The following is a 24,958-nucleotide window of genomic DNA, read 5'->3' on the forward strand; positions in this document are numbered from 1 at the left end:
CATGTAATGGACAGATGGAGGAAAACTGAAATTGAATATTCATACTGAAGAATGGATTATATGAAGCATAATGCTGATTCTATCAATATACCTAACAAAACAGCATATGTTATCTTAGCATATTGGATGAAAGGTTTTGTAGAATAATAATACAAGTAACAAAACTGTAAAAAAAACAACAAAAAAAAAACGGGTCATTGGCAAGAAATTTAAAATAAATAAGCAACAGACATTGTATGATTGTTTTAGCATTTCCACATTCACACCAACTACTTTCATTCATCATCTCTGGGCTACAAAAATAAGATATGAATAGGGTCTTCATTAGTAACACCCAAAATAAAGATTTAGCTCTTCAGGGTAACTCTTCATAAAGTTGTACTGATGCAGTTACTTGTGATCTTCATGCAAGATCAAAACTTTACAAGTTTTGTGTGACTCTCTCATGAGCAGATGGAAGAACACCTACACTAACGCTTTAAGGGGGGGAAATGCAGGGGAAATCTGGGGCTGTAATTACGATTCCTTTTAAGTACTGTATGTCGTCTTCATACTTGCAACTGGAAACTGAAAGCCTACAAACAGCTCCAGTCTCATGAATCAGTATTAGACGTTAACGACAACGTGTGAATTGGAGAAATTACACTTCGAACGCGGGTGGCACTGGCTTTGGCACACTTCTGCATCACCATTTAAACCTGCCGTGTTCAGTAACAGTAGCTAGCAGTTAGCCATCCCATTCTCCCTTAAACATTGAAACTCAATTTCTGACTATAAAGAGGCCACATAGTCAAACATAAAAATTCGTTCTTTGAGTGTCTATGTAGTAGGTAGCCAAGCCAGACAAATGTATGACATATAAATTCTGTCTAATGTTAGCTAAGCAGACAACTCTGCACGCATCTGGACAGCGTATGAAAACAGTTAGCATTTAGCCGCTGTGCAGGGTACGGAGGCGCTAGCCTTCCCGTTCTTTGTGTTCGCTATTAGCCAGCTAGCTGCTACACTGGCTCGATAACGAGCGGGCCATAGATAAAATAATTACGATCCCTGTTTACAAACTAGCGTTCTTGCTGACCAGCTTTAATAATATATCTAGTGGTTTCTCTTGTTTTCAACTACTAATATATATACCTCCATGAGAGTAACTGAGACAGCAATGCTAATGTAACTTAACAGCTTTGCTGCTTGGTTGCAGTGATATTTTCTGTTACGACTGTTCATTAAATGTAATGGGAAGCTGCACTGTGCTAACATTAGTTAGCATGTAATGTTAGCTTAGCGAGTTTGAAGCTAAAGTTAGCCTAGCAAAAGGATGTTGACATTTCTCCATGGCAGTAACCAGTCACACTGCTGTGGGCAGCACGCATTCTTGCACACTAACGATCATACAAAATGGGAGAAGATGAAATAAAGATACTAACTCCTGGGTCGGTTTGGGACCTCACCTCTTCACTCCCACTAGAGCTGTATCCAGCCTGGCCAAGGATCTTGTGGCTTGCCTCTATCCCAAGTAAGCGTAAGTGAGACTGGTCTTCGTTTAACGATAGAACCAGGTTTGCGGGCCTTGGCCCTCCGTTAGTCACATCATCAGCTTCTAAGCCTGATCGTCCGAGTTGCCATCGCTTCTCAGAGCGCAAACGACTGCGTGATGACCAAGGCCGACCGGGAAAACGACCTCTGGCCGTAGCGGTTCCACCTTGGCCTCCTACGGCAGCCGCGGTTGCTGATCCGCATCCCGCTGCCGCCATCATTGCTTCAACAACAACACACACCGACGGCTAGCAGCTCGACGAGAGACAAGAGGGAAGGCGCGAGATGGGAGGGGGGAGCCGCAGTGCAGCATGGGAAACGGAGTTTTTTTAGTGACTGTTCCCTGGGAGAGGGAAGTGGGTCGACCGCTCATGGTGGTTGTACATCAAATTTTCATTCAGAAATTTGAACAGGTCACATGTCAGGTCACTTTTATGTGAGTCAAACTTTGCTGTTGCATTAATATTCATTCCATGGACACTGAAAACTGAACTTAATCCATAGTTCATTTTGGTAACTTCAAGATTTAGATTGGTCAGATTGATTAGGGTTTTTAAAAAAAATATGTATTTCATTTTGTAAGGTTTAGCCACAATATTAAAACTACTTCAGTAAATTCACATTAATAAATAATACTGCATACAGGGTCTTAACCTTGATATTTAACTTTGTCATATAAATTTGCATTATTTATAATATTGTTGGCTATCATTTTAATGTTTAATTTAGTCAAATAATTGCATAATTGATCAAATTAAAGGGTTTTAAACATGACTTTCACATTATTTGGGTGAATTTGTATTTCATGTAATTTTGCAGTGTTTGATCCCTAATATTTAAAATATTCAAGTACATTCACATAATAAATAATACTGGAGACACCAAACTTAAGTCAGATACATTTTCATTATTGATCATAGTGTTAACCTTACTGTTTAAATTAGTCAGGAAAAGTGTGTTGTATATATTTTGCAGAGTTTTACCAACATTATTTAAATTGGTTCAGTATATTTGCATAATTAATCATTTAATTTTTTTTAAATCACAATATTAAAATCACAAAATAAATAGTGTTGGATATTAACATAAATATTTAATATAGTCAAATATATTAGTATTTTATATAATTTTGGATGGTTTTAACAATACTATTGAAATTATTTACTGACATGACACAATAGCATTCCTAGGTTGTACAGCATGCTGGTGAAAAAATAAATAATAAATATATGAATAAATCACCCAAAATATTTGTTAGTTACATGTTATAAGACTTTCCTGACACAATGTACATATGTAACAAATCTAATAGTACATCAGTGCTTTTGAAAAACACTCTCAAATTGACTCTGAAATGGTTTTAACAAATGCAGATGAGCTTTATACCAGATAAGGCTACTTAGCATAGATTTTTGCTATTCAGTACTACAGTGAGAACAGTCGTAAATGGGAAAATGGAGCGCTGCAGTGGTCAGATAGTGGTCAAGTGAGTTGTAGACTTAATATCCGATAGTTTTAATGAGCATGAAGTCTCTAAATATGCAACATAATATTAAAGAATGTGGACATTTCTCCTGCTTTATTAAAAAATGTAAGAAAAACTGGAAACTAAAGCAATTCTGAAATAGACTGTCAAAAGTGACATGGGCTATGTTAAGGCTATGAATCAGAACAGCCATAGATAGCTGACATCTGGCAGAAGGATCGGGTTCAGAGGAAAATAATGGAGAAACAGTGCCAGAGTATTTACAAGTGGTTTTCATGGTAAAATGCTTTAAACATACAACTTAGTACCTTAACTCTCCACATTGTGGCACAGTAGATGGCAGTATGCAGCTTTATTGCCACCTGGGGAATAAAGAGAAGGAAGAATAATCTTTACCTGCTAAACAATTTCTTTAATTCAAATTCTATTTCAGATAATTTAGCATTAAAGGAAATTTATGTGGCTGAATAAATTGGATAGAGGAGTATTGTAAGTGAACTGTTTTTTTTTAAATAATGTAGAGGCAATAGGAAAATAGACTAATTGTTTTTGAGGCAGAATTTCATTTTCAAATAATTTGATAAGTAGAATACTCTGGATTCTAGACGTCATATATTTGGTTTTACAAGACCACTGCTGAATTTTAGTTCCAAACATTTAAATTGCTGCCCCTATTTTTACAGCAAACCAAATGACAATTCAGTTTTAGCCTGAGGTCTTGGCTAAAAGACTTGATAGACATTAAACTGGGAGGAAAAAAAATGATTATTATCCTCTACAGGTATCTCTGGAGCTGCATAAGTCTGATCTGTGGCAACTGGTTCCACCAAACTATGTTGCATATTCTCCAATTTGTTGTTTGTCTCTGCTATCCTCTTCTCTCTCCCCTTCACCCTCACCCCAACTGGTCGAGGCAGATGGCCGACCTCCTTGAGCCTGGCTCTGCTAGAGATCTAATCATGTTAAAATGAAGTTTATCCCTCCGCTGTTTCCATTATAGTTGCTGTAGGGAAGTCTTTGGATTTGGTGGGTATTCCTTGTATATTTTGGAGGGTTTTAACTTTGATTTTGATATTAGTCATTAGAGATTTGCTAGAGTATATGCTATTGTAGGCTCCTAACCAAAATATGTAAATTACAAAGGTATTGTTAATAAATTGTTGGATAGTAACCATAATATTTGATTTGATCTAGCAAATGTGTGTTTTATATAATATTGTAGAGTCTGAGCCATAATATTTAACTGTGTCAAGTAAATTTGAAACAGTAGTCTTATTTCTCTACTGGAAATCACTTTGGCTTCATGGCTTTTGTTTTAAATGTGCTGTATAAATAGCAGTGACCTCACTTGACATTAGAGGAGAGTTGAGTATTAAAATATTTTTAAACCGATAGAAATATAAATTTAAACTGGGCGACAGGGAAGGAAGATGGCTCTTTATTTTGGGCACATGACCGTTCATCAGTATATTTTTAAAACGTTTTTTTAAAAAAAACTTTCCGAAAAGATATCCCGGTGCAGTAGATGGCGCTATGCGGCTCAGGTTAGCGTGTGTTTACCATAAAAACAACAGAAAAAGACGAAGAAGGAGTTGGCGATTCAGAAGAAGAAAGAGGAAGTGATTGTATTGTTTGTTATATTTGGGCTGCTAGTCTAACATTTATTTTCACCTAAAGATCAGGTAAATTATCACATTCATGTACGGTGTTTGCATTTCTTGCCAATATTTTAAAACGGCTTCATTTAGAATCTGGACACCGCTGTTGGTTACAGCGGCGACTGTTTGTAGCTTTCGGACCAACCGTATGTTGCATCGCTAAGCTAATGAAATGCTAACGTTTAGCCTGAGGATAATTTCGAGTCTGCTGACAAACCTCAGTAACTTTTATTGTTTTATTGTCTGAAATGTTTCACAATGTCGTCATCACATTATTCTCCAGGCACATAGGCGGTCATGTGTTACACGCAGACATAACTCGCACCACCTTTGTGAAAAAAGTTTGATGTCTGTCGGTTTCTATTAAAACCTGGCTGTGCACTGAAAACTATCTTGTTTTCCTATTTTCATCAGGATCCAGACAAATTAACAATGAACCTGGAACGGCTGCCCAATGAGGAGAAACTCAGCTTATGCCGGAAATATTACTTAGGTGAGAAACCCTTTTAAATATTCTTTATAATGATACATACAGCATACAAGTATTTTTAATTTTCAATCCTACCTCCTTCCATTTCATTTATAAATTCATGGATGCATGCAAGTAGAAGTCTAGCTGAGTTTTACGTTTGTATTGTATTAAGTGAGCTGATGTAGAGGATTTTTCTAAATTTTGTTTTAGTGGTTCTGTCATCGATTATGTTTTCCCTTTTTTTTTTCCAGGTGGCTTCGCTTTTCTCCCATTCTTATGGTTGGTGAACGTTGTGTGGTTCTTCCGAGAGGCCTTTGTAAAGCCAGCTTACACTGAACAGCTTCAGATAAAGACATGTGAGTGCCAGAAGTGCTAGATTTTGTACACCATCAATGCACCTTGTTTAAAAAAGTGTTTAGAAATGGCGTGTTTATTATATGTCAAGTAGTTCCCTCAATAAGTATCCTTTGGTCTTAACAGTTGAAGGATTCGGTTCATTTACTCATCAGTATCTCATACAAAGGCTGTCATTTCAGATCAGATGTTCTGTTCTGTATACTCACAGAATGCAGTAACTGTGTGTAAATTTTTTTTATTGTCCAAACATTTATGAGGACTTTACAGTTTCCTTAACATTACAGATACAGGGTAGCTTTTTCCTTTCTTTTTTGGTAAGGAAAGTAGATTCAATTCCTTCTTAGTAGGCTGGGAAATTGTTTTTTCACAGAATATTTGTGCATCAATATACTTGATATGTAAGCACACGGATTTGTTTTTAGAACTCTGAGCTTTTGTGTTAGGAATTCACTGATAACAATTTGACTCAACACAATGCATGTGAGTGTTGTTTTGAACTCTCTGGCACATCATGTAGGATTAGACCTTGCTGATTAGTGGATCTGATATGTCATGATTATCAGTATTGTTTTTTTAGCTGTTCCCCAATAAAATAAATGGATTCAGAATGTGCTACAAGCAGTGCCCTGCCCACAGCACTACATGATGGATTATATTCCTATCTAATAGCCTTTCAACACGAAAGGATAATGGTTGAAATGTTGTCTTTTAATTAAGCAAACACACATATAATTCTTTAAAAAAGTATCTCATCAAAGTTTTATTATCAGTTCTAAGCATTGGTTAATGTCCTTTTTGGCTAGTAAGAACTGGAACCAGTATCGTCCTTGAAAAAACCATATTAGTCGACCTCAAATATAATTTGGGTCCATTTTGTCCTTCCATATTCCTTAACTTATAATTAGTACAAAATTTCTATCACATATTTCAAGCTGGCTGACTTGAACATACATTTATCCTTAAGCTTTGTTTAGATACAAAATTAAGCTAATGAATATCCGTGCACTATTGACACCTAGTTTAGAACATATGCAGTATATTGTGCTTTGTAAAACACCACCAAAGGGTGTATTTGCAGTTTGATGAGCAGTATTTTCTTAGACTGTTTTAGGCAAAGAGCATAACACAATCCACCTGTGTGTGTGTTTGACCTCTGTGGAATTGCAACTAAATATCTTCTGTTTTTTTTCCTTCCATATCTAGATGTGAAGCGATCAGCACTAGGTCTCCTTTTATGGATTGCGGTTCTGACAACGTGGATCACCATATTCCAGCATTTCAGAGCGGAGTGGGGGGAGGTGGGAGATTACCTCTCCTTCACAATTCCACTGGGCATTCCTTAAGACATTTTTCTATAGCAGGTCTTCTCAAAGCAACTCATGATCCACTGTAATGGACCAAAGAATTTTCTCTCTTCAGCGATAGTGAAAAGTTCTGGTTTGTCTGGGTTCTGCAACTAAATTCAATGGCTGAAAAACAGTAGTAACAGCTGTAGGACACAGAAATTCCAATTTGTGCTTGCCAGTGTATTTAAGAAAGTTCTTTGGTTTTAGAATAGGCTGATTAATCTTTGTATAACAGACAGTGTTGATTGTCATGAACAGTTTAGAATGGTGAAGCTGGATGTACATTCAGCTTTGTTCAAGACACTGAACGATAGATTCATCGAGCTGTTTTTCTTGATTTAATGTCCACTGTTGAGGTTATTGTTTGTGTATGACTGTTCAACCCAAACCTTTTTTAACTGTGTGTGAATGATGAATAAAAACTATCCACCATGCTTCCAAGTTATCATATCTTTAATCCATGCACTTTATTTTCAGTGAGTCGAATTGATGAAGCTGCATGCAGTTTTTGTTATGGTGACTGATCGGCGAGCTATTTTCCACATCCATACTCCTCATTGTTACGTACAGTATGTCGCCTTAAGTCCGGACAGCCACTGGCGCCTGTTGTGAAACCCAATACCTTAATCCATCCAAATGTCCCCACTTCCCTATCATCCATTTATGAGTCATAACATAATCAGCGCCAATTTTAGTCACTAGTCACAGTCAGAGCTTAAGTGACAGCTTGTGCGTTGCTAACAGGGAGAACATGTGCCGGCCACACATAACTGCTGACTTCAACAGAGCGTGCCAAGAACAAGGAGTATCGGGACGCAGGCTACTCTTCATAATGCAGTGCACTGATTTATAGCCAATTCATTATTAATCCTTTCAAACACTGTATATTATTAGTGAGGTGGTAGAAATTAACTACATTCACACTGAAGAGTCTACAATTTTGAGACATTTCCATTTATAAAATTGCAATTTTTACTTTACATTTATTTAACAGAAAGTTAGTAGATTCATTATTTTACTTGTAATGGAATATTTTTACAATGACGTATTTCAGCTTTAATTAAAAAACTGATGTGTGAAAGTGAGTGATGAGAGGACAGTGGCATATTCACATGCTCTGGCATGTGTTTGGTTCGTCCCTGCTGTCACTGTCTGTCTGGAATCAGCTCACGAGGGTCAACAACATCGTCTTTTGAACTTATTTTTGGACAGACCTTCCTTGACAACCGACCTTAAGCGCAGAGCTCCCTAACAGCTCTGATAATTACACATGAATAGTCTTGTTAGTGGCACCGACCCAATAAAAAAAAAACGCAGGCTGTAACATAATTGCTAATAAACTCGTTAATTGACAATAAGCCTGCAACAGCTGCACCGCTCCCCAAAAACAATAGGCCTATACACTCCTATCCTATATGGACGTGCCTGAGCACCCAAGGGTATGCAGTCCAGAACATAACAGAAGCAAGGTGCCCCAGTATGAATTCCCAGCTCATTATGCAACACCAGTATAAAACACAGCAGAGCAGCACCCAGAGGGAGAGGACCAGCCAGACAGAGAGGCACACCACATCCTCCTAACTGCTCACTCAGGGGAACCAGTGGTTAAACAGGGGCTGTCCTTTCACTCGTACGCACCAGTTCGGTCAGAGGATTTAAGAAGAGGTGAGTGCTGTATGAGCTGTAGCCTCACTTGCTGTAGCCTCGACTGCTCTCTATTCAACTCCTCTTCTTTAAATTTCCTACTCACTAGAAATGGACTTCATCCTGCCACCCTCGATGTCAGCTTCTGCTATCCAGTGGGAGAAGTTTTTACCACCTCTGATTCCTCGGCTGAATGGAACTTATGGAAAATATAACTGGTCCCCGACATTATTGATTCCAGAGACTGATAATGGGAGCTCTGCAGAGGTATGTCATTCAATGTACTGAGTACTGCAAACATGTAAACAGAAAGAAAACTGATTGCTTTTTGGCTCAAGAAAACTGCATGTAAGCTGTTAAAAAGTTGCCTTTTAGAATGCTAACTTGTTTAACAGGCTGACAATCTAAAGTTTATCTTTAAAAAGTTCAAATTGAACCTGATTTTGGTTGCTTTTTGAGCTTTCAAGTGCATCCACAGTCTTCTTCAGTAGACACAGACCCAGAGATGCAGTTGAACGCCCCCTAAAAGATAAAAACAATATACTCATATTACTGTTTCATGCTCAAATACAATAAAGGATATCTATTAAATGCATGGTGGCAAATAGGGCCTTATTTGGCTTTGGTTTGCTGTGCTACTGGTATTTTAAATCTCCATAACGACGTATAAAATTTTGATTTGTTGTTAGGTAAACTGTGATGACAGCGGATTTACAGTTCAAGTTGATGTGAAGTACTTCAGCCCAAAGGATCTAATGGTCAAAGTGATCGGAGACTTTGTAGAAGTGCAAGGAAAGCATGAAGAAAAAAAGGTGGGGAGGATTACTGCTGAATTTTTGTCATTCTTTTATACAACATTTGTGATTTGTGCTATTATCTAAGCGTACTGTTATCTCTGTTCTAATAGAAGAGTGGCCCTGGCTTCACAACAAGGCAGTTTAACCGCCGCTACCGGATCCCAAAGGGGGTGGACACCATGGCTTTGGAGTCTGCCGTCTCTCCGGACGGCATCCTTATCATATCTGCACCAATGCTGCCGACTGAGAACGCCAGATCCCTGACTTAAATTGCTTTAATCCTAAAAAAAACCACAAGATCCTCTTCCATCTTCTCCATATATGATAATAACTAAACAAAAGCCTGTATGAACACACAGACAAAAACAGCAATAACTTCAGGCCCCTCCCCTCACAGAAACACTCGGCGTGTGCCAAAACACACATTTGTTCTGTTCCTGGCACTGCTCTGATATTCCCTGCTCTGAGGTTTGTATATACTGCTCTGCTGTTACTCCTCAATCTTACATAATGTTTCAAGACACCACTTTGTAAATATTCTCTGTTCACATTCAAACTGCTGCTCTTTTTTTTGGTTTGTTTTGTGCAGCTTTTGTAAATGCACTGCATTGTGACTGTGATTATTGATGCACCCAGACATATATCCAATGCGGAAATATACAAATAAACTTTATTTCTTTACAAAATAACAATAAAAAAAATTGTGACTACATCAAGCGACTCTCGCCAATGTTCAAGTAATTTGTTGCTCCTCCAGGAATTCATTCAACATCGAGTCCACTTCACTAAAAACAAAAATACAGTCGATTACTGAAACTGAACTTGTTATGTTTAGATACTTTTAATAACAATACGGCCTACATTTCATTACATTTTAAGACTAAAATCATTCTAGAAATGTAATTTTACATAAATTGTGCATGCTGGTAGTTTGTAGCAAATTATTCCGATGATAATTGCAAGAAGTTTTTGTACCTGATCTGCTCCTTAACCCATTTTCTCTGTTTGCGCAGGACTTGTAACAAAGGATCATCTTCAAATTCTTTTTCATCAGAATCTGAAAAACATCAATTTAATTTAATTGGAAATACGTGGACAAGAAGCAGACATAATACAGCAATCGGTAGTAATAAAAATTCACATTGATTACCTACTAGTTTACTTACAAGCTGCATTTAAAAAAGAAAGTTCTAGGGGCTATCTAAAATTTTAAGAATGTGAGGAATGGCATCTACTCACAGGTCAGCAGATAATCTCTCCAATTAACTACAGGGCAAAGGTTGGAGCTCTTTGCTGCCTCAAGCTCACCTTCAGCTTCTTGCAGCAGCTGTGAAATGACCTCCATGGAGTTCTGTGCATTACATGGAGGAACTGGGGATTGTGAAGGTGCAGAGACGGTAACAGGAGGAGAATCAGATGAAACAGGGATTCTTTGGGCAGGAGATGAATCCTCCATAGGAAACAAAACCTCTGAAACTACCTGTCAAAGCCAAGGAGAAGACCAAATGTGGTTAATGCAGACTGTATTAATCAAAATGACAGCATTCCTTGCCATCAGATAACAATGTGTGGCATCCAAAAAATGTGCAGAGTGAAAGTATTTACGTCTGTCACTTTTGACATTTTGTGCTAACATGGTTATAAAGAAACACCTGTTTTCATACAATATCTCACATAGAGCCCATCTCATAAGACCAGTTGTGGATTTTTTTGAATTCACCTCAAATAAACAAGCATAAATATCAAATATAAGACTCACAATCCTTCACGAACTGCTGTATTTTTTAAAAGGAACAGTCGAATATCTTTTACTTCATCACATACTCTGCTGGCAGGTTACCAAATTCTGACAGCACAGCAAAAAATATGACCAAATATGCACACAGCCTCTCTGGCTTCCAAAAGTGCTTGCATGAGATGAACTGCATAGGCAAGATGAGATGCAAGAAAGGAAAAAAAATGCAGCTTGCCCCTTTACTGACCTGTCCTAAGGCAGTGTGGATCGGAGAAGGTGGAGGTTCATGGTCACGAGTGCAGCCTTCACTGGGAAACTCCTGGCTTCCCTCCTGTCGACGCTGCTCTTTCCGTGATGTGACCTTTTTGGGAAGTCTTTGATGTGAAGAACTGCTGTTTGTAAAGTGATACCACACAAGATGTTCACTATTCACAGTACATACATGCAAAAAAAGTAATACCACACATGCATATTTGGATTTTTATTTTTTTTTGTTACAATGGTCATGTTTTAATATGTCACCTTGCTGATTCCTTTTGCTGTCTGATGGACTCTGATGTCTTCTTCTCTGCTTTCTTTTTCCTCTCAGATAGTTTTTTGTGACTAAGCCTTTCTTCCTTGATAGCTCCAGATGAAACAGGGAGTGAAGATGACACATGTTCATCAGGAGGCACAACGCTAAAAAAATTTGTATAGTTTTCAGAAACTTGGGTCTTTTTATGCGCGATTTTGGCCTGAGACGCATCTGACCTTTGTGGAATACTCTGTTTCTCTCTGACATGAGATGTCTGGATGGGACAGGGCAAGACGTCACAGAGGAAATGCATGTGGGCAGGAACATGGGCAATAGCCTGGGGTTGAGAGACTGAAGAGCCAGAGGCAACAAAGGCAGGAAAGGAACGATGGTCTGGATCTGGAGGACATAGTCTGTTGGCCTCTTTGGTTTCTGGCTGGGGAGCAGTGATGTGTGGATGAGCGTCTTTTTGTAGGAATTGAGGAGGTGGAGTATTCTGTTGATGAAGCAGAAAATAATGCCACTGTCAATTGGAAATACATATTCAACAAAAAATATAAGGAAAATATCATACAGTTTGACTGCAACCTTGTAGGCTTGTCCACTGGCAGAAGGATGGCTTAAAGTGGGAGCCTGCCAGCTAAATGTGGAACCATGAAGACTAGAAGGTTGCACGAACTGGGGCCGCTCTCTGGCTTGCTCCATCTTTCTCCTTAAGCGCCACTGGAACAAGATGTCATCTTCTGGACGTGTTGGTGGCCTCGAAGGAGGGATGAAAGATTTTTGGGATGATACAGCATGAAGTGGGTCTGAGCTGGCCTTCACTGTAAACACATTGCATAAAAACACAGCAGAAAGCAACACATTATGAAAAGAAGAAGAATAATCGACAACAGCCTTGTCTCTTGTCTTACCAGTGGTAGATGATATTAAACTGGGAATCAAAGGTTGTCGCACTGGCTCATCTATGCTTATTGGAGAAGAGAAATCAGAGCATCCCAGGCCCTCTGAGCTGACCGGGACAGAGCCATCACTCAGGGGACATTCACTGTTAGAAAGACATGTTAATTACCACCTAAAGGATGCATTCATTTATCATTAATGTTACTTGCAGGTTTATATACCCTCTCAGCAAAAGTCTGCTGGCCTTTTCTTGAAGGTGCAGTATCTCTGTGTCATCGAAGTCACTCTGGGAAGTGTCAGACAAAATCTGAGAAACAATGAAAACAGGCAGAACATAACACAATAAGCACAATACTGTGTAAATAAAGAAAACTGGAACATAAATAAAGCGCATTTGAATAAAAAATCTAATAAATCACAGCATCTGGCCTCATAATGCCAACACGTACACTCAGTTTTGTTCATAAGTTTATGAGGGTGGTATATTTGACATCTTCAGGCTGAACAATATATCAAATGAGGTTGCACAAATGGAGGCTTCCCAGGCATTTAATAAACACAGAGGTTTCCAAATGCAGTGGTGTGGTGTTGAAATGCAAATATTTATATGCACACTTAGTCGGAATAAAGTGTTTCTGCTGCAGGCAATGGCCCATTTTCAATGCACCCCCCTCTTGGCTCTTCCATGTGGCTCTGCCCACACATTTTGCTGCTGCATAGGGTGGGGTGTCCTGTTTCTTTGAGGGGTATCTGTCATCAAGCCCTCCAAATGGCCATTTGGAAAATGGAGAGGTAGGGCTGGGTGTTAGGGCCAAAAGGTGGAGGGGGGTTGTGATTCAACCAATCTGGCTCTGGGGGCATTTAGACAAACCTGGCATAAACCAGGGAACAGTGTAAAGGCAGTAATCCAAACAGCACACACAAAGAATCAAAAACAAGATGTAATAATGACTGGTGCTTTTTTGTACCTTTTTAAGACACAAATTTACACAATATGAGACATTGTAAAAAATGCATGAATTATTTATGTTTAATAAGGAAAGACAACAGAGGCACAGGTTCTATTTCTTGTACACTCACACTAAGGGATCCTCTGCATGGAGAAAGGGATCTGTCACGCTGACGCTGTCCAGCTGGACTGAAAATGGCAGGATCGTGGTCATCTTTCAGAAGCAGTACAGTGCCCATTCAGAGGAAGGAATTGCACAGACAGATTGTTACAGAAATTTTACTAGAAATCAGGAGCTTGTAACAGTTAATGGCACATACATTAGGATACAGCAACAAATGAAAATATACCTTTGTCTGTTGTTTTAATTGGTGTTGAACTGGGAGGTGAAGATGAGTGCGACATCCACCAAAAAGGCACCGGCTCCTCTCCAATGCCGGAAGCCATCTGCTGGCGATCCTCTCGACTCCGCGGCTGACCGTGGCGAAAACGCTCTATGTATCTGTAAGAGCAAAATTCAATGCCGGTTGCAACAAATCATTTACACAGTTAAACAAAATTAATCACAGTTATCACAGCATTGCAAAACAAAGTTATAGCTTCGTTTGAACAAATAACACGGAATATTAGACGTACTTTGCCAACACTGAATCCTGCTGAACTCCCTGCGATGAGGAAACTGTGGATTTCCCTGGTCTGGCAGACTGTTTGGGTGCCTCCATGACAGGTGAGGTGGTAGTGCTGCCAAGGGACGATCCACAATCAGAGGAGGGCCAACATTCTTCAAAAACAGGTTGTCCATCAGTGGTGGAGAAACGGTGGTCAGATTTCCTACACTGCTGTGGACTGGATTGCTGGCTTGAACGTACAGGACTCAGAGTCTGTAAAAAGAACAAAAAATAGTGATAAGACATGTTTGCAATGATTTGGGAAGTCTAATCTGTTGTGTTTTAGGACAAAGATGACTGTTAAACATACTGTTTTCTTCTCTTTCTTTGACAGGACCTGGTTGCGGGATGGGTGGTAGTGTGCCCTTCTCACTGTGGATGCTGGCGGGAAGGGATTCTGCCTTGTAAACACAGGGTCACTGAAAAAAGAAAACACATCTAATTATTGTTTAAGGTAGTATAAAGCTGTAGCCTGATATCTGACAGAGCTATCCACATGCTGCTTCCATCAGTGGGATTGAAAGGTCTGGATGTAGGGAAATTTAAGTGCCTCTGCTAGATCTTACCTGGATTTCATAGCAGCTTTGCAAAATCACAGGCGATTCATCAGTGATCACAGGACAGAGAGGTTGTTTTAGCGTGGCTCTGATTTATACCTGATCCTTACTGACCTCCAGCTATAGATGGACTGGCATGTTTATCTGACTGGGTTACTTAGATAACATAAAATACCACTTTATCCACTGTCCCTGCTTAGTATATCCACAGAACAAAGTTACCATGGAATTAAACGCTAGCACGACACTAACTGCCTTTAAGGTAGCTAATTACGCTACTACGGCAGGTATTTTAAAGATATGCTCTCCCTACAAGCTTACCTTTGCCTCAGAAAACATAATTAGTTAGCTTTTTTATTTTACAAAACTACCTAACGCTGCCGATGAAACCAGAAGAGAGCGTCACTGTTTACGGGGTTCGTTATTTACTACACGACGCACAGCCAATAGGCATCGAGGTACAAATGATTGACATGACATTTGTCTAATCATGTAGGAAACCCTGTTTGCACACTGTCCAATCATGTTACAGGAAACCGGCAGCGCGCGGAAGAGGAAAGTCTGTAAAGGCTATACGTTTGTCAAAAATAAGCTAAGTTAGCAACGGTAGTTTGGCTAGTACGCACCATCGTACGATATAGTATTTAAACGACTAGTCTGCAGTATATTTCAGGTAAATTTATGGAAATCACTAGGATTAACTGCTATTCAGCTATCAACGCAGATAAAGTTGAATTTGTAAACTAGTTTTAACTAGTGGTTACGGCTAATGCACAAAGTGGCTAGCTGGTTGTAAACGGTAACCGCAGCTAGCTAGCTAGCTAGCTAGCGACCGTTGTTAGAAGGTGATTAACCAGAAGGCGTCATCAGCGTAAAGGTACCGACAGTGAAGGTGTGATTTTAAAATTGCGTTTTTCTCTTGATTGCTGTGGGCAATATATACAAGGGTGGACATAATGCACCACGTCAAGATCAAGACTGAAAGGCCAGGTAAGAGTATCTATGAGAGTTTCACTAAAACATCCCATTCTAATAGTACATTTGTCACATTCCCTGAAGCTAATGTGATTCAAAAATAAAGCTGGGTGATATAGCTGAAAACCCTGTTACGAAAAAATGTTTAATTGATATCGATAATTGCTGAACAGTTTTACTGACATATTTTTGGGAAAGACCAACAGGAAAAAGGTTGAAATTGAATTTAACCGTTTACTCCTATTTATCAAGGTATACAGATCATACTTTTATTATCAGCTTAAATGTGAGAAACATACACTACCGTTCAAAAATTTAGGGTCACCCAGACAATTTCATCTTTCCCATGAAACCTCACGCTTTTATTCATCTGCTAACATAACTGCACAGGGCTTTTCTTATCATCAATTAGCCTTCAACACCATTAGCGAACACAATGTAGCATTAGAACACAGGAGTGATGGTTGCTGGAAATGGGCCTCTGTACCCCTATGTAGATATTCCATTAAAAATCAGCCATTTCCAGCTAGAATAATCATTTACCACATTAACAATGTCTAGACTGTATTTCTGATTAATTTAATGTTATCTTCATTGAAAAAATATTTTCTTTCAAAACTAAGGACATTTCTAAGTGGCCCCTAACTTTTGAACGGTAGTGTATATAAATAAATATTTTACACAAACATAAAGAATCATCTCAGCTTGATACACAGTAAACAATGGCAGAAAGTAAAGCCTGGTGGTGGACAGGGGGTCTGGACCAGGTATCACTAAATGAGAATCCTGCACTGGCATTTTTATAGACCCAGATTTCAAGTCTGTGGAGAAATTTTCAATAATTTTCTAATTGTTTTACATGAACTGTCTATTGCTGGTACATGTCACTGTTGTTTTTCTTCTGATCTAGCTCACTGTATTTGGCATTGTAGGTACCTCTAAAAATCAGTAGCTGGGATTAGGCAGAATTCCCTCAAGCTACGTAGCACAGGATGATAGTTTTACATGCATTCAGTATTATTGTGGGTTTTGCCATTTGTTCTTTTTCCAATAACATACTTATACACAACTGTTATTATCACTTCTACAGATTTAGAGGGGACTGGTGCACGCAGCAGATTGGATGCTGTGTTAAAAGGGCTGGTAGAGAAAACTGAAAACGAAAGGTTAGTAACATTGTTGGTACATACATAATTATCTATTAATGGTGGTTACTCTCTCATATCTAAAGTAATTTTTTGGACCCTCCACAGAGAGCAGAATGAGGGAGATTCAGGAAAAATATCAGCTGACTCTTTAAGCAAGTAAGGACCAGTGATTTAATTTGCAAATGTGTGTGATTTTTTTTTTATTTTTTTTAAATCTGTAGAATGAATGGTGCTGTGAAGTAATTTTATGTCTGTGATGCTAGTTCAGTGTAAAACAAAATATGGATGTGACATATTTTATAAGATTGCCTATTGCATTTGCTCTCTGTAGGGATTTGTCTCCATCATCTGCTGGAAAAAGGTAAGTGTCACTCTGAGCTGACAGCAACTTAAATATATTCATTCCATTTTGCCTTTCTTGTGTGGCTGAAAAAATCTTTCACTGTAGTTCTGCCCTGTCAGTGATTTAACATTTTTACATTAAGGTGTTGGCCACAATGATAGATTATTGCAAACATACAAGAAATGGTAACTTTTGTGAAATATTTGGCTTCAGGTTCACATCCTTGATTCGTTTTTTTTTTTTTTCCCAGACCTTCAGCTCGATTTCCACAGCATCGGAGAAAGAAGCGAAAAGAGATGGACGAGGGCATACCAGAGAGCAATCAGCATAAACAAAGTACACTTAATCAAAATTATGAGGAAATATTTCAGCAACAACTTCTATTTGAAATTTTTTCCTTGTTGTGCTTCAGTTACTGTGTGACCACTTTATCTTTTCCTTCACTGCACAATTGTTTAATTTTAGTCATCTTGCTATTTTCTGTCTTTCTCCCTCTATTAGATGCTTATATTATTAAGTTATTTGATCGCAGCGTTGATCTGGCTCAGTTCAAAACCAGCACCCCACTGTATCCTATCTGCCGTGCCTGGATGAGAAACAACCCTTCTGTTCGAGAGCCAGCTACTTCCCCAAGTTCTCCACACAGCATGGCAGAGGAAGAGGTCAGGCCGCTAATATATATCTTCAGTATATACAAAAATACATTATATACAGCTTTACGGCTGTACTTCACTGATACTCTGTCTTTTAAGTGTGTGTTTTTCTTTTGTAGTCACACAGTTTGAAGACAAGAAATTCTGTGTGAAATTGTCTTTAAAACAGTATAGTAAACTTTAAAGAAATATTCACAAGAGTATTTCCTAGAAAGTACTGGTAATTGTTTAGTGTAAAAGATCAGCATCTGTTCAGCCGCATTTGTTTTTCTAAATGTCTTTCTTTTGCCAGGTTACAGACATGATCAACGGTAAAGGTCAGAATGTGTACCGACTTCCTCCCCCCACCTCCTGTCCAGTTAACAGAACTGGTGAACCCATCAATCTCAGGATCCCACAGAATGAAAAACCCACTGTTACCAAGGTTGGATTATTTTTTATTGATTAACTTTGTAATATCATTAATCTATTAATACAGCAAGCTGATCGGTTAATAAGTCAACCAATGAATCGCAACTGACTCGCTTTCCACAGTTAACAGATGTTGCTGTACCAGGATCTCTCATATGTGACCACATGGAACGCTGGAAAAAGATACGGCAAAAGTATGTTTTTCAGGAAAAGCAGTTTGAGACTGACACTGTAATCAGTTTTTGTGTTGAAAACATTTATTCACAAAAGTCATTATGTACAGTACCCAATGTACAGTGTTCTATGCATTTTCATTAGCACAAACAGTCTCATGTCAGATAGCTGTCTCCAAGCAGGTTGTGCTGAATTGTAAAAAATCTAACCTTTACTAATTCTCACATTTTATATACAGTATAGACTTGCCATTTTATTGTATTCCATCTCAGTAGTGATTGACAAATTGAACTTCCTGGTAAATAGGAAACTGTTAATTCAATTTCCCAACATGTGATACAAACACAAGATGCATGGTATAATTTGGCCCTTGTGGAAAATCTAATTTGAGTCATTCTTCAGAGTTTGACCTATATTTATGTTTTTTTTTTGTTTGTTTTTTTTTCAGATGGAAGGAATGCTCCAACAAGAACCAGTTAAGATACAGTGAAAGTATCAAGATCCTTAAGGAAATGAAGGAGCTCTATGATCGCTAACTCACCACTTCGTAGCTCTCCAGCACAAAATGGACTCTATGCATAAACATTGCCTTTACAGCCAGCGTTTGAATCCACCTGCCTTCTACACAGTCAGACTCTTAGGAAATCATTAACACAACCTTGAGCCTTAAAAAGACCATATGTTCTTTGCATTGCAGAAAAAGTTTGCTACACTTTCTGGTGTGTGTGTCCCCTGCTGATATGTGGGGGTTTTTCCCATTCATAAAGATTCAGTGTAGATGTCTGATTAATTTAACTCCCTCAACAGATGTTTTTTTTTCCCAGATACACTGTGACTTGTGCATCCTCAACATGAACAAAAATTAAAGTTAATTTTTGATGTCTTCCACTTTCAGCTTTACCTCCTTGATTTTGATACGTTGCTGACAATACAACAGCCCGAAGTAACCTAAAGAGGATAATTTTAGCCTACAGGTAATGTGATGTTTGCTATGAGTCATTCTTTTGATATGAACAATAACAGCTTGTTTCGTTATTAGTACGAGGTTAAGCCCCATTAACTGGAAGTAGATCTCTGATTACATTTCAGGTATGAAAGTAAAGTCATTTAATGAACGTGCCTCTGTTATCTGTTGTAATTCTGCTGATTTGATAGCAGTTACAGTCATAGCAGTGCAGTCAGTCACTGTGCACAATAATTTGATTTCTCCGTATGATGGTACATTTGTTCCGAGTTTAATCAATGCCTGTGGATAAGGACCTGATAGTAGTTTGAATGTACATTTACATCAGACAAACTGCAGGAATTGTAGACATTTTCAGCATGTAATTGTACAGTTTTGAAGAATCTACTGTATATTTATGCAGACATGAGTCTACATTAATCCTTTGAGGGTAGATTTTGATGGTGGTGACTTGAATTCCACATTTAACTGTAAAAGAACCACCTTGTTGCTGGAACCCAGTAATCGTGAAACCATGCGGCTGTAGCAGTGCTCTGAAACTTCATCATCATGAGTTCTATTAAGAATAGAGATCCTGTGTGATGCAAACGTTTAGTTCAACAGTTTATGATTATGAAGCTGCACAGTTGCAATTTTATCCTGATTTGTAATGTAATTAATACTATGTTTGGCTTCAAATCTAAAATTGAGAAAAATTGGTGCTGTCTTGACATTCAACTACCAGAAATCTCTCACTGAAAGCATACGGAGCACATTTGTGCAGTAAGATAGTAGGAGCCAACTGAGCAGTAGTGAAAGACACAGTCAGATCTTTATGTGAAAGTATTGCTTGATTAATTAGGTAAAAGTATGTTAGTATTAGGTGCAACTTGTAGTTTAAAGTAAAAGTACTGGTTTGGTTTTGAATTTCCTGATTTTGAACAGATGCTGCAGGTTTATGATGTTATCTAAAGTATCTGACAGGTCGAGTTAACAGTTTGTTACATTTTGCAAACGGAACAAGTCATGTACATGAAACTGATCTCCTGTATGATAAAACTTGTGGTGAATTGTGTTAGTGAAGCAGAAAAACAAGATCATTATGTTAGCAATACATTTTTATTCACAATTAAGAATGGTACAAATCTCCTGTAAATTTCAGGCTGTTGTGACAGTTCAATTGATGCCACTATGGAAAAGCCATCAGCATTAAATATGGTTAAATATCCTGGAGCACCAAAATCTTACAAACACATGTATATAAAAGGGCATTTTAAACAATGAAGTATAAAACGTTTTCCTTTAAATTTACACATTAATTGTTTCATCAAGCACTTCACATTTGCAACTTTAAGCTGCAGCAGACACACATGCGTTTTCAGATATTCAGGCTAATTAGATGCGTAGCTGCTGTGTGTGATACCAAACAATGTATACTAGTAAAAATAGATGTAAGTCATAGAGGAGCTTGAGGACCCGCTCTTATCAGCCACAAGTGAAAACCTGTTGGTAAGTAGGTGCTTCTCCATTTACAATGACATCATAATACCATGTTACAAGTTTTTGTTTTGAATAAGTGTGGATTTTTTATTTGCATTTTGCTTTTTGTGTGTTGAGCTTTTTATTCAGTGCTCAGAGTGTCCTCCTGTTTGCATTCTGTGAAGGTCAAGGAAGCATCTGTGCCTTTCCTCTCCGTCGGCGCAGTAGAGTCTGATTTCCGCGAAATCCGGGAAAAGTGTGAAGACAAGGAGCGAGAGGACATAAAGGACAAGTGGTCCTCTGTCAGGGCGCTCTCCAGGACTAAACATATGGACTGCTTGAGCTTCTTCAGGAACTCATCGCACATGAAAACATAGAGGATGGGGTTCAGGCAGCTGTTCAGGAAAGCCAGACACCCAGCCAGAGGACCTCCAATCCTGACTATGTTCACCAGCTCTGTGTTACTACTGATCTTTAATTCTATAAAACTTATAACATGGAAAGGCAACCAGCAGATGAAGAATGCAAGAATGACAGCATAAATGATCCGTCGAGATTTCGGTCTCCTGGTCCTCTGCAGGCGGTTTGCACGAACAGCTATGGCCACATAAGAGATGAGTATCACCAGGAACGGGATGACGAAGCCAACAACGCAGCGGAAGGTGTAGATAATCCACTTCTGTTCGTGTGTCACGGCTGCAGGATAAACGCACCTGGGTGATCCATTTCTCTGCGAAATGGAGCGGAAACTGGCATAAGGGGCACTGCAGATCCCAGCAGCCACCCAGATAACAACACAGGCGAGCTGAGCTTTGAAGACGGTGCGCCTGTTGTGCGCCCACACCACCACCCAGATGGACAAGCAACGGTCCAGACTTATGGCCGTCAGGAGAAAGACGCTGGCGAACATGTTGACCGCACTCACAAAGGTGTTCAGCTTGCACATTAAAAGACCAAAATCCCACTGGTTCCCCCGAGAGTGAGAGACGATCACGAAAACCAGGAACACTGTGAAGAGGAAGTCAGCCAGGGCCAAGTTGAGGAACCAAACCGAGTTGACTGTTCTCTTCATCCTAAAACCTGTCACGTAGATGACCAGACCGTTGCCCAGAGTCCCCACAATGAAAATCAAGCAGTACATGACCAGGTAGACTGTTTTCATGTATCTAACTGCCACATCCACTCCAGATGTTTGACTGACAGAGGAGGTTGTGTTATCTAAAAAACAAAAAAGAAAATGTTTTAATGCAGACATCAGATATATTCTGCTATATGCACTGACAAAAACATAGATCTTGATCACTTTTATAGCCAGATTGCATAAATTCTTAATTAACTGAACATATTTTTATAGTTTTTAGTTGCTGTTAACACACTGCTTTCTATTCTGGCACATGTTCTGTACAATACTGGCTCCCACTAAATTGGCTGCAATAGTTACAGAATACTCTGTAGTTAATTTGCAACTTGATATTTGCCTTCATTTTACTCAATTTCTATTTTGATCAGACAAAAATCATAACCAAGCCATTTGTTTTAGAGCAGTTTAATCTGAAATTATGGTGAAATTTAAAAAGCATTAAAGTATCTTACCAGTCCCCATCTTCCTTGTAGCTGCAAGGGTCTGTCTTTATTCTCAGTTGATCTCTCTGTGTGCCTGTACTACTTCTCTATCTCGGATTACTCCTCCCTCTCAGTTAGGGTAGGCGCCAATGAGACAGGACTGTCTTGCACAGAGAGTGGACAAAATAACAGGAACACCTTAGAAAATAACAGACCGCAAGAATCAAATTTTTCATCCGGTAAATGAATACATGCTACAATGCAACTTCTTTTTCACTGCAAATTTTCAGTCTCACATAAAAAAACAAAACAGGACACCAGCACTGGTCGTCTTATGAGTTTATTGTTTCATTTCTCACAAATGCACCAAACAGCAGCACCGTGTGTGAGTGCATGAGCGTGCAATGCAGGCTTAGTTGTAAGCGACGGTCTGGTCGATCCACTGGCGCAGGTAGGACACGCGTGCATACACGGCAGGGGTGCGCACGTTGCAGTTAGAGGTACCCCAAGACACAATACCCACAAGGGACCACACACTACCACTCTGGCAAACCAGAGGGCCACCAGAGTCACCCTGGAATGAGACAAATGCATTTTTGAACATTTTTTGCATTGAATACAGCATGGGATCTGTGCAGCTTCGTCGGTTGACACATTAGTTTCAAGCTAACACAAAAACAGGAAACTGAAAATGAAGCAATTTCTAAGATTAGAGGTGGAATCACTTTGGAAACATTTTCTTTGAAAGCCATTAGTAATTTGCATTTGCATGAGTTTTCTTGGAAATTGTACATATGTCTGTTTCTACGCATTATGCACATCCTGAACTAACGTTTATGAGTATATTATAATAGAATGTTCAAATTATTTAAACTATTAATGTGTGCTCCTGACTTTATTTATCAATCAATTGCTATCAAGAAATTACAACTTAAGTTTATAAGTTTCTCTAAGTAACCTAAAGATTACCTACATTTGTGATAAATTAATAAGTAATCATTCACAAATGCATAAAACAAACATTTGTTAATTATTAGTTGGTTCATGAACAATTACAATCCGCTCATTATTGTGAAGAATTGCTTACTTTTAATGTAAATGTGTGTTTCAGGCTTTGAAGTGGCTGTTACCTGACAGGAGGACACTCCAGAAGCACCAGCGCAGATCATGGCATCAGTGATTCTGTTATTACCCCAGTACTGCTTGCACTGAGCAGGGCTGAGCAGAGGCAGGGCAGTCTGCTGGAGGTAGCGAGGGCTCGCTGAGAACACAAAAGAAGTGAATGTAAGGCTTATCTCTACAACTAAATTTAAGGTGTGCTGGATACATGGCAGTGAATGGTCTTTAATTTACCTTTGTGCAACCAGAGCTGTATGCAAATGTGTAAATGTACTCTGAGTATAGGAAATGATTCACTCACAAGTCTGTCCGGTTCTGCCCCAGCCGGTGGTGACGCATTTGGTTCCAGAGGGGATGCTGGTGCTGGAGGAGGCCAAGCACACAGGAGACACACGGGAATTCATCTGCACCGGGGAGCTCAGCTTCAGAAGCGTGATGTCGTTGTTAAAGTTCTGGGTGTTGTAGTAGGGGTGAGTGATGGCCTGGATGGAGAGGTGAGGAAAAATCATACACAAATATAGTAATTTATTTCACAAAGCAGGGTTCATAGTTTCATAAAAAAAAAAAAAATCTGTGATGGGTTCTGTTTCTCCTTACCCTGGCGATGTTCTTGACCTGAATTGGCTCGCTGTTGGACTGGCGATCGTGCTCTCCCAGGATGACACGGTGGTTCATTGGACTGAAGTAGAAAAAATATAGTCAGATGAGTGATTACAGAGCGTTTTTAGTGTTTTATTGTGGGACACTTTAAGTTACTTACGACACACGGCAGTGAGCAGCAGTGACAACCCAGTACTGGTTGATCAGGGATCCTCCACAGAAGTGGAACCCTCTACCATCCTAGGATTGAGAAGATGCTCATTTAAGAGTAATTTTTGTTGTCTGAGTTAATTAAAAGTGTGTGACTGTAGCCAGAGTACAGCTGATGTGGAGTTTCTACCTGAAGTGAAACCTGCCAGGGCCAGGACCCAGACACAGCAGTCTCCCCATTCACAATCTTGTTGTATCCGCTCACTCGAGGCGGGATGGAAGGCACTCCACACCCTGCGGCCCAGTGACACAATATAAAACAATGATCTAATTGACTCAAATATGGCATATATGCAAAAAAGTATCAGCATGTAATCTACGTATAAGTGTACAAATTGTTTTTATTCATCAGACAACAAGAATGAAACCCACAATTGCTGCCACATCTCTCAAACATCTTTTGCACTGACAGTATATTGGTATATCTCAAGTCACTCACCCAGTGCAGAGGCCACAAGAGCAAAACAGCTGATGAGCAAGAACATGGCTGTGTCTCAGTGGAGATTCACGTCCCTGAGGCTCAGCTGAGCTGGACACTGGCTTTTATAGTGTAGACACACAACCCCCCACCTGCCCCAGTCTGGGAAAAGACCACCTGGTGACAGGCACCTCAGGCAATTCATGACCACAATGGTTTTAGGACATAAATTAGTGCAGTGCTATGTTATTAATTACAGGCAACAACAACGTTTTGTCATGTTATTGACATTAAAAGGCTGTT

At 39.1% G+C, this 24,958-nt stretch overlaps 7 protein-coding genes across 11 annotated transcripts in view; 3 read left to right on the forward strand and 4 right to left on the reverse strand.

Moving 5' to 3' along the window:
* Positions 1-1,780, reverse strand: part of kmt2bb (lysine (K)-specific methyltransferase 2Bb) — a 30,212-nt gene extending 28,432 nt beyond the window's left edge. For 2 of the 3 annotated variants that reach the window (XM_055013488.1, XM_023283150.3), the window contains exon 1: positions 1,425-1,780. In XM_055013488.1, coding sequence (XP_054869463.1) covers positions 1,425-1,754 — 330 coding nt within the window. In that variant the 5' untranslated portion in view covers positions 1,755-1,780. The remainder of the gene's footprint in view (positions 1-1,424) is intronic. The other variant, XM_023283151.3, reaches the window with a different exon arrangement.
* Positions 1,781-4,554: 2,774 nt separating this feature from the next.
* psenen (presenilin enhancer, gamma-secretase subunit) lies at positions 4,555-7,286 on the forward strand. Its single transcript, XM_023283201.3, has 4 exons — positions 4,555-4,701; positions 5,092-5,170; positions 5,401-5,505; positions 6,710-7,286. Exons 2-4 carry the CDS (start codon positions 5,110-5,112, stop codon positions 6,847-6,849), a joined length of 306 nt encoding a protein of 101 aa, XP_023138969.1. The 5' UTR covers positions 4,555-4,701; positions 5,092-5,109; the 3' UTR covers positions 6,850-7,286.
* Positions 7,287-8,357: 1,071 nt separating this feature from the next.
* hspb6 (heat shock protein, alpha-crystallin-related, b6) lies at positions 8,358-10,005 on the forward strand. The gene is made up of 4 exons (XM_023283200.2): positions 8,358-8,517; positions 8,606-8,763; positions 9,186-9,308; positions 9,404-10,005. The coding sequence occupies exons 2-4, from the start codon at positions 8,608-8,610 to the stop codon at positions 9,560-9,562; spliced, it is 438 nt and encodes a 145-aa protein (XP_023138968.1). The 5' UTR covers positions 8,358-8,517; positions 8,606-8,607; the 3' UTR covers positions 9,563-10,005.
* proser3 (proline and serine rich 3) lies at positions 9,937-15,039 on the reverse strand. Of its 2 annotated transcripts, none has more exons than XM_023283160.3 (13): positions 14,629-15,039; positions 14,373-14,481; positions 14,031-14,275; positions 13,745-13,896; positions 13,526-13,608; positions 12,667-12,752; positions 12,457-12,590; positions 12,131-12,366; positions 11,551-12,038; positions 11,276-11,417; positions 10,602-10,773; positions 10,269-10,350; positions 9,937-10,078 (listed from the first exon to the last, which is right to left on the reverse strand). In XM_023283160.3, the coding sequence occupies exons 1-13, from the start codon at positions 14,637-14,639 to the stop codon at positions 10,027-10,029; spliced, it is 1,992 nt and encodes a 663-aa protein (XP_023138928.2). In that variant the 5' UTR covers positions 14,640-15,039; the 3' UTR covers positions 9,937-10,026. The 2 variants fall into 2 exon arrangements, with proteins under 2 accessions (XP_023138928.2, XP_023138927.2); XM_023283159.3 differs by having other exon boundaries at positions 11,276-11,420.
* Positions 15,040-15,195: 156 nt separating this feature from the next.
* Positions 15,196-19,211, forward strand: lin37 (lin-37 DREAM MuvB core complex component). 2 transcript variants are annotated; one of them, XM_023283194.3, is made up of 10 exons: positions 15,196-15,292; positions 15,566-15,609; positions 16,685-16,760; positions 16,848-16,898; positions 17,074-17,103; positions 17,336-17,421; positions 17,587-17,747; positions 18,031-18,162; positions 18,273-18,343; positions 18,772-19,211. In XM_023283194.3, exons 2-10 carry the CDS (start codon positions 15,576-15,578, stop codon positions 18,857-18,859), a joined length of 729 nt encoding a protein of 242 aa, XP_023138962.1. In that variant the 5' UTR covers positions 15,196-15,292; positions 15,566-15,575; the 3' UTR covers positions 18,860-19,211. The 2 variants fall into 2 exon arrangements, with proteins under 2 accessions (XP_023138962.1, XP_054869487.1); XM_055013512.1 differs by having other exon boundaries at positions 15,197-15,609.
* A 1,155-nt stretch (positions 19,212-20,366) lies between these two features.
* LOC111577088 (chemerin-like receptor 1) lies at positions 20,367-22,490 on the reverse strand. Its single transcript, XM_023283179.3, has 2 exons — positions 22,339-22,490; positions 20,367-21,963 (listed from the first exon to the last, which is right to left on the reverse strand). The coding sequence occupies exons 1-2, from the start codon at positions 22,346-22,348 to the stop codon at positions 20,888-20,890; spliced, it is 1,086 nt and encodes a 361-aa protein (XP_023138947.2). The 5' UTR covers positions 22,349-22,490; the 3' UTR covers positions 20,367-20,887.
* Positions 22,491-22,632: 142 nt separating this feature from the next.
* Positions 22,633-24,828, reverse strand: LOC111577096 (chymotrypsin-like protease CTRL-1). The gene is made up of 7 exons (XM_023283189.3): positions 24,677-24,828; positions 24,368-24,471; positions 24,188-24,267; positions 24,025-24,106; positions 23,729-23,909; positions 23,439-23,569; positions 22,633-22,882 (listed from the first exon to the last, which is right to left on the reverse strand). The coding sequence occupies exons 1-7, from the start codon at positions 24,720-24,722 to the stop codon at positions 22,721-22,723; spliced, it is 786 nt and encodes a 261-aa protein (XP_023138957.1). The 5' UTR covers positions 24,723-24,828; the 3' UTR covers positions 22,633-22,720.
* Positions 24,829-24,958: the final 130 nt, after the last annotated feature.

Source organism: Amphiprion ocellaris, chromosome 9 (genome assembly GCF_022539595.1).
Source record: "Amphiprion ocellaris isolate individual 3 ecotype Okinawa chromosome 9, ASM2253959v1, whole genome shotgun sequence".
NCBI lineage: Eukaryota > Metazoa > Chordata > Actinopteri > Pomacentridae > Amphiprion > Amphiprion ocellaris.